The sequence below is a fragment of the Myotis myotis genome, unplaced genomic scaffold (assembly GCF_014108235.1).
Source record: "Myotis myotis isolate mMyoMyo1 unplaced genomic scaffold, mMyoMyo1.p scaffold_m19_p_10, whole genome shotgun sequence".
NCBI classification, from domain to species: domain Eukaryota; kingdom Metazoa; phylum Chordata; class Mammalia; order Chiroptera; family Vespertilionidae; genus Myotis; species Myotis myotis.
Genome location: NW_023416314.1, coordinates 39,132,336 through 39,150,831, shown reverse-complemented (window position 1 = coordinate 39,150,831; position 18,496 = coordinate 39,132,336). Strand labels below are relative to the sequence as shown.

General features: G+C 40.7%; 1 protein-coding gene across 8 annotated transcripts in view; it reads left to right on the top strand.

Annotated features, from left to right (window-relative positions):
• PPME1 (protein phosphatase methylesterase 1) overlaps positions 1 to 18,496 on the top strand; it is a 91,862-nt gene that overhangs the window by 38,717 nt on the left and 34,649 nt on the right. For 2 of the 8 annotated variants that reach the window (XM_036325006.1, XM_036325011.1), the window contains 6 exons: positions 5,309 to 5,374; positions 8,972 to 9,095; positions 10,164 to 10,293; positions 11,186 to 11,230; positions 16,296 to 16,360; positions 16,874 to 16,941. In XM_036325006.1, the coding sequence (XP_036180899.1) occupies positions 5,309 to 5,374; positions 8,972 to 9,095; positions 10,164 to 10,293; positions 11,186 to 11,230; positions 16,296 to 16,360; positions 16,874 to 16,941 (498 nt within the window). The other 6 variants (XM_036325010.1, XM_036325008.1, XR_004970381.1 and 3 more) reach the window with 5 other exon arrangements.

Here is an 18,496-nt window from a genome sequence, read left to right as displayed (position 1 = left end):
TGCCTGCTTCCCCAGTAGCAACCAGGGAGAAAATTATTCCAAATAACTTTAAATTTATTCAGTAAATGTTTTTTAAGTACCTAAGATGTGTCAGTACCTGATAATTACCGGTAAACTTAGTTCTTATGTATTTACTTGTTGGGGATACCAACATCAGTAAGTAAATACATAAACAATACAATGAAGGATCACAGGAGGTACGGATTCCCAGGTCAGCCTGGGAATCATGGCAGACCTCCTAAAGGAGACAGAGTAAGCATGTCAAATTCAAAGGCTAACACGGGCCAGATAAACAAGATTTAAGTTTATGTGGACCGCAAAAAAAAAAGCTTCAATTTTCATAGAAACATAGATTTATTTCGAGAGAAACATGCTGAATACAAAGGGCTGAAATAAATGAGTAATTGTTGACATAAAACAATAGAACATTTTAATAAAAATTAATATTTTTTCTTGAACATGAACTTACCAGACACTGAATAACTACACAAATTAATAAGCATAATGCAAATAAACCTATATTTCTTGTTCTCCAAAAGCAAAATATTTCCTGTTGTGCACACCAAACAAGTCAGTACAAGACTAATGACGTGGCAATCAGCTGCTAAAATACTCGCTGCTAGTATTAGTGGAGAGAAATGGTGCGCCTAAGGTGTGTAAGGGAAATGAATGCAACACAATTATAGTAATCAGTCATTAGTGAACGTTGTAGTTCGTTATTAATAATTATGTAAACAGGATATCGTAAAAATTAAGTTACAAAATTTTTATTAAAACGTTTCTTACATACTGTTATTTTGGCTGGGCCACAAAAATATTTGTTGTGGGCCATATGTGGCCTGCGGGCCGCGAGTTTGACATGCTTGAGATAGAGTCTTGATTCTAGTGGCAGAAATTGGATAGGATAAGATTTTTGTATATTCAGTGTGAAAATGTTCTGGGCTCTATGAAAGCCACTGATTTATAGATTCCACTTTCTGAGTCTGAGAATCAGAGAGTACTATAAAATATTTGCTAATTTTGTTTTATACTCTGCTGGATATCTGAATTGAGTTTATAACTTACTAGAGGCCTGGTGCACGAATTTGTGCACAGGTGGGGTCCCTTGGCATGGCCTGCGGGGATCTGGGGAGGAGCCACTTCCGCTCATCCCGGCCCTGCTCATGCTGGTCAGCTGAGCAGCGCTCCTGCTGTGGGAGTGCACTGACCACCAGGGGGGCAGCTCCTGTGTTGAGTGTCTGCCCCCTGGTGGTCAGTGCGCATCATAGCGACCGGTCGACCAGTCATAATGGTCGCTTAGGCTTTTATATATATAGATATCCAATTGGCTCTTGGCCGAGAAAAGGTTCCCCACTCCTGGTATTGATAATATTCAAAACCAAAAGATTGAATGTAATCGCCTAGGGATTTGATGCTGATAGAAAAAAAGATCCAAGAACTGATCTTTGGAGTACTAGCCAATATTTAGAGCTTGGAAAGTGGGGGAAGATTGAAGAAAGGAAACTGCAAAGGCACAGTTGGTGAGATAAAAGGAAAACGGGGGGAGTCTAGTGAATGTTTCTAGAAGGAGGGAGAGAGCATTTGTGTCAAATAATCTTGAGAGATCACCCAAGATGAGGGCTAAGAAATGATCATTAGAATTGACATGATGGAGGTGACCTTGCAAAAAAAAAAAATCTCAGAGTATAAGGGGGAGATAAAAACCTCTTATAAGTTTGGGGGAGAAACCAAGATGGCAGCATAGGTAAACATTGGAAATTGCTGCCTCGCACAACCACTTCAAAATACAACTAAAAGACAAAACGGACATCATCCAGAACCACAGGAAGGCTGGCTGAGTGGAAATTCTACAACTAGAAGGAAAGAAAAGCACACTGAGACTCAGAGGAGGTGCGCAAGTAAAGTGCAGAGGTATGGAGGTGCGCGGACAGGGCTGACAGCTGAGGACATGGTTGTCTTTTTCAATCGGGAAGGAGTCTCAAGCTCCTGACAGCTCTGAATTCCAGTTGTGGGCGAATCTCTGGGGACCCAGACTCATACAGGGAGAAACTGGACTGTCTGGCAGCGGGCAGAACTCGAGGGCGGCTTTCTCTCAGAGGTGCTGGCAGCGATTACTGGGACACTGAGACACGGCCTCTTAGGGCAGGACTGAGGATCAGCCATAGCTGTTTGCTCCGCCCTGTTGATTCCCTCAGACCCCGCCCCACCCAAGCTGTCCACAGAGGCTTTTGCATATGAATGGCCTGGCCCTTTGCAATCTAAAATTACCTAACAAACTGCAGCTGGGTCACAGAGACCCAGAACTTCCAAGAGAAGGCCCAAGGCCCCACAGCAGCTTGCATTGCTTCACAGCTGGGCCTCATCTGGGCACCTCCAAATCCCAAACAAAGAAGAGGAATCTGCAGATCTCTCTGTAGCTCCTGCTGGGTAGCCTCAGGCAGAGGCTAAATTGGCACCTCCTTAGAGATCCAAGAGCCAGTGTACCCAGTGGTCAGAGTGGGACCATCCAGATTACAACTCCTCAGATCCATAAGGGAGGGACACACTCGGGGCAGGCTCATTGAGCACCAAAGCCCCACTGAAGCAAGTCTTGCCCTAGAAGGGTGTCTCCAGCACAGAAGTTCTCCCACCGTAGACACAGCGAATTCTCACAGCCAATTGGCCTGGAGGTCAATTCCTCCCAGTGTTACCTACAATAATCAAGGCTAAACTACAACAAAACTGTGCACAAAGCCCACAAAGGGGTGCACCAAGAGTGTCCACCTCAGGTAATTGGGGAGGCTGAGCCAGTTGGCCCTATAGGACACCTAGCATACAAAGCCACTCTATCAACACAGGGAAGCAGCCAAAATGAGGAGACAAATAAACGGGTCTCAAATGACAGAAATGGAGGAAAGCAAACTACTGGAAATAGTTCAAAACCACGATTATAAGGTTTTTCAAGAATTTTCTAGAAACCGCCGATAAATTTAGTGAGACCCTCCATAAATCTACTGAGGCCCTCGAGGATATGAAAAAGGACCAATTAGAAATTAAGCATACACTGACTGAAATAAAGAATATTATACAGATTCCCAACAGCAGACCAGAGGAGCGCAAGAATCAAGGCAAAGATTTGAAATGCGAAGAAGCAAAAAACACCCAACCAGAAAAGCAAAATGAAAAAAGAATCCGAAAATACGAAGATAGTGTAAGGAGCCTCTGGGACAGCTTCAAGCGTACCAACATCCGAATTATAGGGGTGCCAGAAGATGAGAGAGAGCAAGATATTGAAAACCTATCTGAAGAAATAATGACAGAAAACTTCCCCCACCCGGTGAAAGAAATAGACTTACAGGTCCAGGAAGCGCAGAGAACCCCAAACAAAAGGAATCCAAAGAGGACCACACCAAGACACATCATAATTAAAATGCCAAGAGCAAAAGACAGAGAATCTTAAAAGCAGCAAGAGAAAGAAACTCAGTTACCTACAAGGGAATACCCATACGACTGTCAGCTGATTTCTCAACAGAAACTTTGCAGGCCAGAAGGAAGTGGCAAGAAATATTCAAAGTGATGAATGCCAAGAACCTACAACCTAGATTACTTTATCCAGCAAAGCTATCATTCAGAATTGAAGGTCAGATAAAGAGCTTCACAGATAAGAAAAAGCTAAAGGAGTTCATCACCACCAAACCAGCATTATATGAAATACTGAAAGGCATCCTTTAAGAAGAGGAAGAAGAAAAAGGTAAAGATAAAAATTATGAGCAATAAATACATATCAACAAGTGAATCTAAAAATCAAGTGAATAAAAAATCTGATGAACAGAATAAACTGGTGACTATAATAGAATCCGGGGCATAGAAAGGGAGTGGACTGACAATTCTCGGGGGGAAAGGGGTGTGGGAGGTGTGGGAAGAGACTGGAAAAAAATCGTACACCTATGGATGAGGACAGGCAGGGGTAAGGGCAGAGGGTGGGGTGGAAACTGATTGGAGGGGAGCTATGGGGGGGGGGGAAGCGGAACAACTGTAATCTGAACAATAGAGATTTAATATTTAAAAAAAGTTTGGGATATTAGTTGAGGAAAGGATGGGAGGTGATATAGTAGAGAAAGCAAGTGAGATAACTTTTGAGAAGTCTTGTTGTTTAGGAGAACAGAGAAATGGGGTAGTATCTAGTAGTGAATGTGGGTTGAAAATGTTTTAAAAGGCTAGGGGTTGTTTTATAATGTCCATTAGAGGAAAAAAATGGTGACATAGGAGAGAGATAGGGTAACTAAAGGAAACAAGCTCCTCATAAGCAAGAGGGCATGGGAGCCAGTACCCATGGTTGGCCTTGAATAGGAGCAGAGATATTTCATATATTAAACTGTCATCAAAACAAGACTATATGAACATGAATACTGGTGGGTTTGTATTACTGTAGATTCAGTTTGTGGTAGAAAAATGAATTAGTAGTTCTAATTGCTTCTGTTTATTACTAAAATAATAAACAAGGTCATTGAGTAGGGTGCACTTTAGAATTTTACATGATTTTTTTTTAAGCTAAAATATGAGATTTAAAGAAATGTGTTCTGTTGGCCTGCTTGGTTCATGTAGTGTTTCCTTGGCCCTTACAGATGCTTAAACAACTCTGGGAATACTAATCTATTAAGATAGAGTCTAAGCTCCTAAGCTCTAGTCTATATCATGACATGCAAGGCCCTGTCACACTCCCTCTTTGCTTGCCCCTGCTTTTCCTTGTATTCTGTCCTCTAAAGCAGCAGTTGCCCTTTTCAGACCTCATGGACCACCAGTGGTCTGCGGACCGTTGGCGACCGCTGCTCTAAAGTTGTCATCCTGCTGACTTTTTTACATTGTAGTACCTTCATTCACACAGTGTACCCTCTGCCAATAATGCTCTGACCACCCTCTTTTATCTTTTACTTATCTTCAGAACTCAGTTTAGGCAGGACATTTGGGGAGCTTTCTCTAATCTTCCCATTGAAAATAAAGATGACTCCTTTGAACTTTGACTTATTATGTTAAAATGATCTGCTTGTGTTTCTTTCTCCCCAATGAATTATGCTTCTTCAGCATGGGCCTACCACATAGTATCCTCTTGGTAAATATTTGCAGAACTGAAATGGCTTCAATGTCTTAATTTTTACTACTCAGTTTATAGACATAATAACTAAGTGGGAAGTAGTGATAACCTCCACACAGTGGTAACCATAACTTTTTAGTAGGTCCTACAGAATCTGTAGAATTACTCATTTGACCCTAGTGACATGATAAGGTGGATGCTGAATAACCTCTCTCCCTTCTTTCTTTTCTCTTCTAGTGTGAAGAGTGGCCAGATTAGAAATCTGGAGTCTGCCCGTGTCTCCATGGTTGGACAAGTCAAAGAGTAGGTTCTATTTTTCCCTGTTGTGCTAGTTAGAGAATGAAACATGGTGATGAAATTACAATTTGTTCTTTTTCTTATACACTTATCCTGTCATCCTTGTGAATGTCTTCATTATTTTTGATAATTTTTACAAGTGAGCTCAGTTGGGCCAATTGTATTTTATTTTCTCTTTCTCTTTTTTGAGGAAATCCCAAGACCAATTAGTGCCTTCAGTATAGTATTGGATTACCTTATCAGTACAACTCTAGGTATTAAAGGTGAAAAATCCCAGAGAATGGACATTGAAAATTAAGTGGCCCTGGCCAGGTAGCGCAGTTGTTTAGAGCATCATCCCAACATGCCAAGGTTGGGAGTTTGATCCCCAGTCAGGGAATATTCAAGAATCAACGAGTGAAGGCATACATAACTGGAACACAAATCAATGTTTCTCTGTCTCTCTCAAGTCAAAAATAAGAAATTGAGTGTCCACTTAAGTGCGGGCAGTATGGTTTTATTCTGATAACAGTCTCCTTCTAAAACAATAATGGTTGTGAGGAAATTACAGCATAAAAGCTTTAGCATAACCTGAATGAAAGCCAGATTCTAATGTTGAACTAAGATTATTTAGCTCCATTGATCTTCCGGGATAGGGTTACATGAGCCCTTGATATTGCCATGTAGTCACAAAAGAAACTTTAGGTGAATTGAGAAAATTTTGCCCAATGGAACAGACAGGAAACATAAGAGTTGATGGTAATGACAATGGCATTATTGAATGTGTGCTATTTGCTAGGCACTGTGAAAGGTATTTTATATGCACTATCTCATTTTTTAAAACCTTGTAATATTGAAAATTCTTAGACATATAAAAGTAGAATAATACATTGAAATCCAGTGTACCCGTTGCCCATTTTTAACAATTACTGACTCATGGCCAGTCTTGTTTTATCTGTACCCCTATTTATTTCCCCTAAGCACAAAATATTGTGAAACAAATTCTAGACAAAAACAATTTCCTCTGTATGATTTCAGTATGCTTTCTATAGGTTCCACTTCTATCTCTCTCATTTTTTTCTTGCAATTTATATGTTGAGGAAACATGGTTGTTTGCTCTGTAGAATGTCCCACAATCTGAATTTGCTGGTTGATTCTTCAAGGTGTAATTTAACATGTTCCTTTGTTCCCTGTATTGTCTGTAAATTGTTAGTGAGATCCAGAGATTTTATTTGTTTTTATTTTGTTTTGTTTTTTTGTTTTTAAGAATAGGTAATATTGTTTAATGCCATCAGAAAGTAAATAATGTCTCTTGTCTCTTTTTTGAATGTTAGCAGCCATAGATGGTCATTACCTGGATTCATTAATTCATTTGCTTTATCTCATTTAATTCTTACAATACCTCTTTAAGATAAGTATTATTTTATAAGTGAAGATATAGAAGTCCAGAAAAGTAGAGTGGTTTTCTCAGGATCACATAGCTAGTGAATCACAGAGCTCAGATTCAAACTCCTATGTATTTTACTCTAAGGTCTATATTATGGATTTTATGACTAAAAGTATAATTTGAGTAGTACTATTTGGCAGACACATAGCAGAGGCTTTGAGTAATTTGTGAAATTGTCCACTTTTCAGTGCCTAAATATGTTGAGATCTGACTTGTCTAAGCAGTGGTAAAGCATTTTGTAAGGAAGTTACATAGCTGGTGTGCAGGTAATTAAGTGATTTTTAAATTTTACTATTTGTAAGCTTAAGTAATGTTTTCTCTTAATTTGTAAATCTGTGTATGTAAGAGTATATGTGTTTTAATTGTCACATAGATATTAGCTGTAACATTTCTGCCCTCTTCATCTAAGTGAAATTCTCTTGAATCTCCTAGTTCATAGCTATGGAAATCCAAAGTACATGTTGTTTTTTGTTATGGTCCTTTGCCCTAGATGTGAAACTTGATACTTCAAGTTCAATAGAAACCCCCACCTAACGAAACATTTGTGACCATAGGCTTCATTGAAAGTTGGGTAGAGGAGAAAGAGAAGTTATCATTTTAAAAATCCACCACTGAAGTTCACTGACCTTCAGTTTATCCCACTCTTTTTTGCTTATTTTCTCTCCTCCCTTCTCTTTCCTTTTCAAACAAATTCTTGTGTACCATGCCTAGCAGACCTTGGCACTAGCTGCTATCCAGATCCTTGCGATTTTTAAAAAATAAATTTTAAAAATATTTTTTATTGATTTCAGAGAGGAAGGGAGAGGGAAAGAGATAGAAACATCAATGATGAGAAAGAATCATTGATCAGCTGCCCCCTGCATGCCTTACATGGGGGATTAAGCCCACAACCTGGGCATGTGCCCTTACCAGGAATTGAACCATGACCTCTTGATTCATAAGTCGATGTTCAACCACTGAGTTGCGCCGGCTGGGCCAGACCCTTGGGATTTTTACCCCTAACATTCGTCAATATATTTTTTCCAATAACTTCTCGCTAAAAGTAACTATGGCACCAGCTGTTCATAAAATAATATTTTTTCTACCTAATTGCATAATAAAGAGATAATGTTTTTAGAGGAAACACAACAATAATAATTGGTTGGACCAGATGTTCTAATTTGCAAGGTTCAGCTGTCATGATTACTGTAATTGCCAGTTTCTATCAGCTAATTGAAAAGTGGGAGCTTTTTACGATTTGGTTGAGCCTTGTTCTACTATAAGCAGGGTATAATAGAAATGCATTTTGCCTTAGAATTAATTGGGCCTGCATTTGCCTACTAGCTTCATCTACTCATGAGCTAGATGATCCTGGACTATTTTTTAACTCTTCAGGCCTATTTCATAGGATTGTTAAGAGGATTTACATAGGATAATGTCAATAAAACTCCAAGTGATTACTCCCTTCTGTGGGTCAATTTTGATACCAGAACTGGAAACCATCTCTTGTAGTATAGTTTTATGTTGGTCATTACCTTCCACAGTTCTAGTCTACTTTGTACATTTTATTTATTTATTTATTTTTAAATATATATTTTTTTATTATTGATTTTTTACAGAGAGGAACGGAGAGGGATAGAGAGTTAGAAACATCGATGAGAGAGAAACATCGATCAGCTGCCTCCTGCACGCCCCCTACTGGGGATGTGCCCGCAACCAAGGTACATGCCCTTGACTGGAATCGAACCTAGAACCCTTCAGTCCACAGGCTGACGCTCTATCCACTGAGCCAAACCGATCAGGGCTACTTTTGTACATTTTAAAAAGCACATTTTTCTCATCCTCCCAGAAGCATTGTTAAGTTTTAACTAACACCCTCCTATATAATAAAAGGCTAATATGCAAATTGTCCCCTCGGGAGTTCAACCAACCGGGGGGGTTCGACTGCTTGCTATGACATACACTGACCACCAGCGGACGGCACGGAATGAAGGAAGGCCCTGGCTAGCAGCCAGCAGCCGGGGGAAGAAAGGCCCCAATCAGCCCTGATTGCTGGCCAGGCCTAAGGACCCTACTCATGCATGAATTTCGTACACCAGGCCTCTAGTTTGATTATAAAAGAGCATAAGTTTCAGTATTTCTGAGATAATTTGTGTATACAAGAGAGGTTTGTGACAGCACTTTTTTAAAAAATCTAGGTGTGAAGGAATTACAAGTCCAGAAGGCTCAAAATCTGTAGTGGAAGGAATCATAGAGGAAGACGAAGATGATGAAGAAGGAAGTGAATCAGTTAACAAGAGGAAGAAGGAAGATGACATGGAGGTGATTTAAAGCCTGCATTCTTGGAAGGATGGTGTAGGGAATGGTTCAGAGTGTGTTTTAATCACTGTAGCTTTGTAATGTTTTAAAAGCAAAGAGTCTGATTTTTTTCTTTTTCAAAATTGTTTTGATGTTTTTCAAAATTGTTTTGACTGTTCAGGATCCCTTGAAATTCCCTATGAATATTTTTGGGAAAATGCCATTGGGATTTTGATAGGGATTGCATTGAATCTGCAGATTTCTGTGGATAATATGGACATCTTAACCATCCAGTGATCTTTAATATAATATATTGCTGTCTTATGTTCACTTCTAGATTTTCATCTTGTGGTTGATGCAGTATCCCAATTATTTACTTCAGTTATAATATTTCCAATTTTTAATGATGCAGGAAAGCATAGAGAATTATTTGTTCAGTTTGCATTTCATGAGTGAATACTCCACGCCCATCCATCTGCTTTATATTGAGATATAACAGAGATTGACATTTTGTTATATTTGCGTCAGATTTCCTTTTTTAAATTACTTTTGCAGGAACATTATATCATTATCATAAATGAAAATGTAAGAAAAATGCTCTACTAACAAATCAACGTATTTTCAGTTTTCCTTTCCAGTTCTTTCCTAAACTATACCACATTTTTCCAGTGGTAATCGTAATGTAGATGACATGTTGTATTCTGCTTCTTTCACTTAATATATCGTAAGCATTTTTTTTCATACTGCAACATCATTTTTTTTAATTATCCTTTTGATGGTGTGTTCTTTTTCGCTAAATATAGAGAAACTCAGTCTTGGCTTTACCATTTACTAGCCTTATTATATTAAGAAAATGCCCCAAGTTCACTGAATTAATAGAAGTAAAAGTAAACTTCTCATTATCTAAACACAGAAATAACAATATATCACAAGGCTGTTAAAAGAATTAAATGTTTATTAAAATGTCTGGGACATTGTAGGTTCTTAATAAGTGCTAGTTTCCTCCCCTTTCCTTTTCCCAGGGACCTTGTTTTTATCTTGTTCCTCCAGGGGTTGCCCTCAGAGACTCAGAACTTTCTCTTATTCCTCCAGACCAAGAAAGACCATCCATACACTTGGAGGATTGAACTGGCAAAAACTGAAAAATACTGGGATGGCTGGTTCCGAGGCTTATCCAATCTCTTTCTTAGTTGTCCTATTCCTAAATTGCTGCTCTTGGCTGGTAAGTGTGTATGTGCCTGTATTAGTCCGTTTGGGCTGCCATAACAAAATAACCATAGACTGGGTGGCTTAAACAACAAATTCATTTTCTCATTCTGGAGGCTGAAAGTCTGAGATCGGGGTACCAACATGGTTGAGTTCTGGTGACAGCTTTCTTACTGGTTTGCAAACAACCACCTTCTCACTGTTTCCTTACCTGGCAGAGAGAAAGCAAGAGCAAGCTCTCTGATGTTTATTCTTATAAGGACACTAATCTTATGTGATGGAGGCCCCACCCTTATGACCCCATTTAACTCATTTACTTCCTCATTTAATCATAATTACTTCCATATTGCTAAATATAGTCACATTACAGATTAGGGCTTCAACATATGGATTTTGGGGGGGGCCACAGTTCAGTTCATAGCAGTGTAGGTATATGGTCATCTGCGTATGTTCTTGTTATATGTAAATACTCACCAAATGGGTAGTGACTTCCAAGGTGAAATACCATCCTCACTCATTTGTGCCCTTTTTCTTCCCCACACCAGATCCCTAAACCTAATGAAGCATAAGCATCCACCGGGGATGGCCTGATTCTGGCCTGGCCTCTGTACCTGGTCAAGCCCAAGTCCTTCTCCTAGAGTGGTGTAAGGATATTCTGAGTATAATGGAACTTTTAAAAAGTAAAACCCTGTTTTCAGAAACCAGTTTAAATGAGCAAATTGATTGCCTGGAAAGCTTCGTATGGTGAGAATATACCCTTAGGGAGTTAGGATTGTCATTAACATGAATTGAGAATGTCATCATATTTACAACTTTGCAACGATTTTTACATCATACTTGAACAGTAAAACCTACTTCACATGGCCTTTTCTAGTAAGCTACTTATGGATTCTCTTATTTTTTTCTAGGTGTTGATAGATTGGATAAAGATCTGACTATTGGCCAAATGCAAGGTAAGACATCAAGAAATGATATCCCTAGGCCAGTGATTTTCAACTTTTTTATCACATGGCACACATAAACTAATTACTAAAGTTCTTCGGCACACCAAAAAAATAATTTTTTTGTGATCTAACAAAAAAGAAGAAAAAAGGTATAATTTTGATTCATTTGCACCAGACTACTATTTTTGTATTGGCTGTTGTCTTTTTTTTTTTTTATCCTCACCAGAGGATATGTTGTTATTGATTTTAGATAGAGAGGAAGGAAGGGGGGGAGAGAGAGAGAGAGAGAGAGATAGATATTAGAGAGAAACATTGATCAGTTGCCTCCCATAAGCTCTCAAACTGGGGATCAAACCTGCAACCTAGGTGCCCTGACTGGAATCGAACCCACAATCTTTTGGTGTACAGGACGATGCTACAACCAACTGAGCAATCCAGTTAGGGCTGTTGTCATTTTTTATTTGACAATCTAAGGGTTTTGAAAAAGGTCAGGGCCCCTGAGTAAATAGTCAGGTATTGCATGTTTTAAAAATTCTTATGACACAATGGTTGAAAATCGCTGTCCTAGGTGGTTCTCTGAAGGTACAGAAAGGTGCAGTCATGTGCAAATTAATATTCTGAGATGCTGAGATGCAGTGGAAAGAGCTTGAGCTTTAGAGTTAGACCCAGATTTAGCATGCACCTCTGCTCCACTTAGATATTTCATAGGCCCCTTAAACTGTTCTTTTAGCTGTTCTTAAGCTGTCCACAGAGAAAGGGGGTTATATTTCCTCACAATAGTTGTTCAAAGACTCCAGAATGATTTATCAAACTCTGGCCCCAGGCCTTCATACTATCTCTTTCTCCAACTACATAGTGATCTGAAGCCTGGAGAAGAATTCTGGGCTGGGGCTGTGCGATTGGTAATTCTGATGTTGGTAATTCTGAGCTTAAACACCTTTCCTTGAATTTAATTCAAGCAAACCTTTCCTAAGTACTCTTTCTGTGCAAGACCTATGCTTGCTGTTGGGCAGACAGAAGAATCAAACATAGCACCTGATACTCTGAAAGCAGTTGATCTGGACTAGACTCGCATTTGGAACCAGTGTTGATCACCAACCTTGGAATCAGATAGTTCTTGATTTGATTCCCTGTTACTGGTTTTGTGGCCTGAATGAATTGCTGATTTCTTTAATCCGAGTTGTTGTTTTTAAATCTATAAAGTGGAGATAATGCTATATCTCAATACAGTTGTGTGAGGCTTAAATGAGAAAATGTGGGTGAAGTAAGAGTCTGACAGATGATAGCTTCACTATGTTCAAGAAGCAGTCACGATTCCTCATTAGATGCTCTTTTGTTTCTCCAGTAAGGATTATGCCAAGGCCACCTTCTCTTTCAAAGTATCTCATGGGTATGGAGATTAAATGGCTGTGATGAGGGACATTCGATAAAACAAAGAGAAATGGCTAACTCAGCATAAATTCCTAACCTCAGCCTTTCCAGCGTTGTGTTTAAACCAACTGAATTAGTTATCAAATCCTGGAAACCCAGTGCTCACTCACAGTGCAATTTGGGTAAATAATTTAGATTCTCTAAAATTAAGGTTCCTCATCTGTAAGATGACAGGGGAGGGTTTGGAATATGCCCACCTCATAGAATTATTGTGAGGATTGCCCATATAACATTATTTTTATGTGTATTGGCTATAGTGTTAGTATGTGTGAGTTCTCCTTGGTTCCTTATGCCCATTCTTTCAAATAGGAATGAAAATGCATCCCTAGTCATTAATCCTGGGAGTTATATGTTTTATCAAATCATTTGCTTAAATTATTAACTTGCTCATTGTCTCGCCCTGTGTTGAACCCTATTAGGGATATATAGCAAGTAATGATAGTAACCGGAGTCCTTACAGAAATGACACACTCCTGGGGAGGCAAGCACCAATGGCATCCTATCTAATAAAAGACAAAAAGGGTAATTGACTGTACCTTCACTACGCTTTCCATTGGCTAATCAGGGTGATATGCAAATTAACTGCCAAGAAAGATGGCGGTTAACCACCAACAAAGATGGCGGTTAATTTGCATACAGAGGCGCAATGATGGGAGGCGAGAGGGGAAGGATGGAAGAACAGTGATCGGAAACCCAGGCAGCAGGCAAGAGCCAGGGGGCAGGGCAAAGGCGGCCCGGGGGCTGCCTTTGCCCTGCCCCCCGGCCCTGGATCGGAGAACCGGGGCCGCCTTTGCCCACCCCCCAGCCAGTGATCGCCTGCGGCCCCGTGATCACATGGCAATCGGAGGGAGAGGGAACCGGGGCACAGGCGAGGTGGCACCCCTGAGGCCCAGGGGTGCCGCCTGGTCTGCGGCCCCGTGGTCACAATGGTGATCGGAGGGAGAGAGAGCTGCATTGCGATCGGAGAGCCAGGGTGCAGGCGAAGCTGCACCCCAGCACCCCAGCACCTGACATGCAAAGGTGACTTTTCCCAACCACATCTGCAAATATCCTGGGGAAGGCATCACTGAAGAGTTCACAGCAACTGTCTTACTTGGCAAGGAAAACAAAAGTTGGCAACGGAAACAATCCCTTACATCAAAGTTAAGGTCCCTCTGAGTAAAAAAGAATATTTCCAACGTAAAGGAGGGAGCAGGCAAAAATAATAGTTTCTCATGACTTCCACTAAAGTTTGAGCATATGACAGAGTCAAAATGAACATACAAATTAAAACACAGTGGACATTCAAATGACCTGAATCAACTATCACTGTCACTGTTTGTCCCAATAGCAGCAATGCTTATGTGATAATATAGTTTAACAAACATACAAAACAAGTCACATGATAAGAGAGGTTCGGCTTCTAAAGTAAATTGAATATGTTCTTTAAAAATTCTCATGTCCTCCCCTCTGACCATAATTCTTAATTTTCCAATCAGAAAATTACCCCAGGTGATCCAGTAACATGTAGAACTCCAGTAACCTAACTTATTTAAAAAAACAAACATCCCAACCATTTTTAAAATATTTAAATTGATATTTTAGGGTTAAAATTACAGACGATATTTAGATCCAAATATATTTTCTGAATAGAAAATATTTCAGTTTTTGATTTAAAAAAAATAAACATAAAAAAATATATGTGACACATTTTCCCAAGGAACTCTGAATTAGCACCTTTCCCTCTAACTTTATTCAAATTAAGAAAATCTGTTGAGGTCCCTATACTGCACAAGTTTTAATGAAAGAAAATAAGACTTTCTTAGAGCATCAAATACATGTTTTCTTATTTACAAACATATATACTCTTCTTTCTCTCTCTCTCTCTGTCTTTTTAAAATATATTCTTACTGATTCAGAGAGGAAGGGAGAGGGAGAGAGATAGAAACATCAATGATGAGAGAGAATCATTGATCAGCTGCCTCCTACACGCCCTGTACTGGGGATCAAGCCCACAACCCGGGCATGTGGCCTGACCTGGAATCAAACTGTGACTTCCTGGTTCATAGGTCGATGCTAAACCACTTAGTCACACCCGCCGGGCTCAATTCTTATTTATAAATTCATTCCAAGGACATATACAGCTTGAAAAGCTTTGGAAGTAGTTTAAAAAACACTAGCTTTTAAGTAACAAGAAAACAGTTATAGAAGAAAGTTTAATTAAAAGAAAAAAATTGTTTTAATTTATTCAAGAGTGGGAACATCCTCCATGAAAATGTGTACCTTGACTGTGGATGGCTGGGTGGCATTATCACACCTTAGGAATTCAAATGCTTTTTACAATGAAAAGAAAGAGAGTTTCATCTCATTTCTCTCCCAGGGTAGATGTCTGTCAATAGAAGGTGGACATCAATAAAAGGAGGGGCTTGCACAATCAATCCAGAAAGTCAGCAATCTATGAATAATTCAGAACCGAGTATTTATCTCCTCTGGAGGGACCTGGAGAGTATCATGCTAAGTGAAATAAGTCAGTCAGAGAAAGACACAAGTATCACATGATCTCACTCATATGTGGAATCTAAGTAATAAACTGATGAACGAAGTGGATCCAGAGACTCAAAGCATGGAACAGAGTGCGGAATCTCAGAGGGGAGGTGGGGGAAGGTGGGTGGGTTGGAGGTAATCAGAGACCTTGTATGCATATATCCATACCCCATGGACACAGACAATAGGGTGCTGAAGGCCTGGGGCAGGGGAGGGGGAAGGGGCGGACTGGAGGGGGTTAATAAAGAATTGACAATACTTTCAACAATAAAGAATTATTAAAAAAGAGAGAAAGGAGCTGTCAGAGTGCACTCGCTTTGTTTGTAAATGGAGACACTGAAGCTCTCTCTGCTTCGGGGAGCCCTGGTCCCATATCTTTTAGTCTGCTCAGAGATCTTGCTTTATCAGTCATCTCTGTTAACTCCTTATAACGATCATATTAGTTGTGAGCTTACAGTGTTCTACAAAACAGTGTCCTTATTTGTACAGTGTTTGGCATATAGTTAAGCACTCAAATGGTAACTTTAATAATAAATTTCAAAATCCTAGCATAGCTTGCAAAACCCTTAATGTTATGGTCCTTGCTTACTTTTCCACCCTCATTATTAACTCTCACAAGCACCATGCCAAATTTTTATTTCTAGGAATAACTACTGTTTCATCCTCCTTTCCTTTGTGTAGGCTTTTTCTCCGTGGGAAGCCTCCCTGAATCCCTATTTGATTACAAAGCCCCCTTTCTTACATTATTCCAGTACTATGTGTGCAGTTTAATCATAGGAACTACCTGTTGCATTAAAATGTTGGTTCTTGTGTTTTGCTCCCCGACTAGACTATAATAAATCTGAAAAAAGGAAACCGTTTCTTCCTATATGTCTGGCCTGAAGTAGATATATGTACATTAAATAGTTGCAGAAGGAAAAAGTGAAAGGAAAATGATTTGTCCAAGATTACAATTATAGATATTACAATCCTCCTCAAAGGCTTGGCAACTGAGTCTAGAGTTTTGGGGAGAGAGGGAGGGAGAGGTCCTGGGCTTCTGAAATGTCCTGTGAGGCTGCAGAGGTGGTAAGGAGAGAGCCATTTTTGTCCCTGAAGTTGCCTGGATTTGTTTCTTCTCCAGGGAAGTTCCAGATGCAGGTCCTACCTCAGTGTGGCCATGCAGTCCATGAGGATGCCCCAGACAAGGTGAGCCCAGTGCTGATGACTGAGAGTTGTGAGGACCTCTGTGAGAGTAACCTTGGGTCTCACAGAAGATAGAACATAGTTCTAAATCAGTCTGTGTTCCTGCAACTGTTTCTGTGGGGCCTACACAGATGCAACTCCACCAGCTCCCATACCTCTCCCTGGCAGCTGCCAATGGTCTTGGCTTTCTGTGTGTGGGCTGAGAAGTTACTGGCACCCTGCTATTTTATCCTGGGATCCTATAGTGAAGATCTTAAGCTTCACTTCTCCATTACCTCCAAAAGCCAGATGGAAAAAGGGATAATTGGGGTAGAAACTGCTCCCTAAATTATACTAATAGTTAGGAATGAGTCTTCTACCCTAGCAGTACCCAGGTCATTGTGATCTCAAGCTCCAAGACCTATAGGTCCCGTGAGTTCACTATAGGGTCTGACCTTCCAGCAGAAGCCCCCAGGACCTCTAAGGCTGAGGCCCATTGCTAACCTTCACATGGCTAGGAAAATCTCTGTATTCTAGGTAGCTGAAGCTGTTGCCACTTTCCTGATCCGGAACAGGTTTGCAGAGTCCGTCGGTGGATTCCAGTGGTAAGCAGTAAAAAGATTTAACCAGTTAACTGCCACGCATCCAAAACGGAAACCATCCCCATTTCTCCCATATGTGCTGGAATATTTACAAATTTAAGTTACCATAATTTTCTTTACAAACCCAGAGATGTCACTAACAAGTCTGATTTTAAAATTGGGTGACCATAGTTGATAGGTGAGGTTTGCAGCTATAGACACACATGGCGTGTGGGGAAGGTCCGCTGCTTGTGTCTATAGATGCTTATTGGTGTACAAAGGATTAAGGAGCCCAAAGTGTTGGCCAACTCCAACAAAAAGATATTTGCAAAGTTGGAACTATCTCTTCCTTAACCCTGTCTGGTTCAGTCACCATGCCTTCCTCAACACAGAGCCCAGAATGTGTGTTTCTACAATGCTATTGTTTGTCTGTCTCTCTGGTTGTGGGTTGTTGCTGAGCTGAGATTAAATTGTCCCTCACCACCCTACACCCCACCCCCATGTGCACTTCTTATTGAGGTGGCCCTTCTCTAGGGAAGCTGGGATGGGCATCCGTCCTTTCCCAGGCTCTTAGAGAGATCTGCTGAGGAAGGCCGGGCAGGCTGTGGAGGCTAAATAGAGACCCAGAATAGGGTATTCAACCTCAGCACTATTGATACTTGGGGCAGGTAATCTTTTGTGTTGGGGACTGCCCTGTGCATTATAGGATGTTTAACAACATCCCTGGCCTCTATGCACTAGAAGCCGGTAGCATCCCCACACACTTATAATTGTGACAAGCAAAAATGTCTCTCTAGATTTTACCAAATGTCCCAAGGAAGGCAAAATCACTCCCAGGCAAGAACCATTGGTCTAGAGCAGTGGTCGGCAAACTGCGGCTCGCGAGCCACATGCAGCTCTTTGGCCCCTTGAGTGTGGCTCTTCCACAAAATACCGACTTATGCACATGAGCCACGAAGTTTCAGTCGCACTGTACATGCGTGCCCGCACGTGGTATTTTGTGGAAGAGCCACACTCAAGGGGCCAAAGAGCTGCATGTGGCTCGCGAGCCGCAGTTTGCCAACCATTGGTCTAGAGGGAAAAGGATGCTTCTCTGCTAGGATGTCCTTCATCTGATTAGGGAGACACAATTAGGCTCTTTGTTGAGGAGGAAGAGAAGCATGGTGACCCATACCACACGGTCTTGGCCACACCTCATGGAGCTCCTCGCTGTGCTACAGAAGGCCCCTGATACCTCACAGAGCCCACAGCCTGATGAAGGTCCAGGGAAACCCGTTCCCCACCCTCAGGAAGTTTGAAGAAGAAGAAATGGCTTTTATGTTAGAGAACTTGGAATACCAGGGCCTGGGAGGTGAGGGTGACAGGGCAGGGTAGGCATTAGAAATGATGACAAGAGCCTGGCACAGTGAGCCACATGTAAGTGACTCCCTTATGCCAAACAGGTGACTGACCAGGAATCAAAAGTAAAGACTGGATTTCCCTTAATAAGCAATGTTGGGGCCCTACCAGTGGTCGGCAAGCTCATTAGTCAACAGAGCCAAATATCAACAGTACAACGATTGAAATTTCTTTTGAGAGC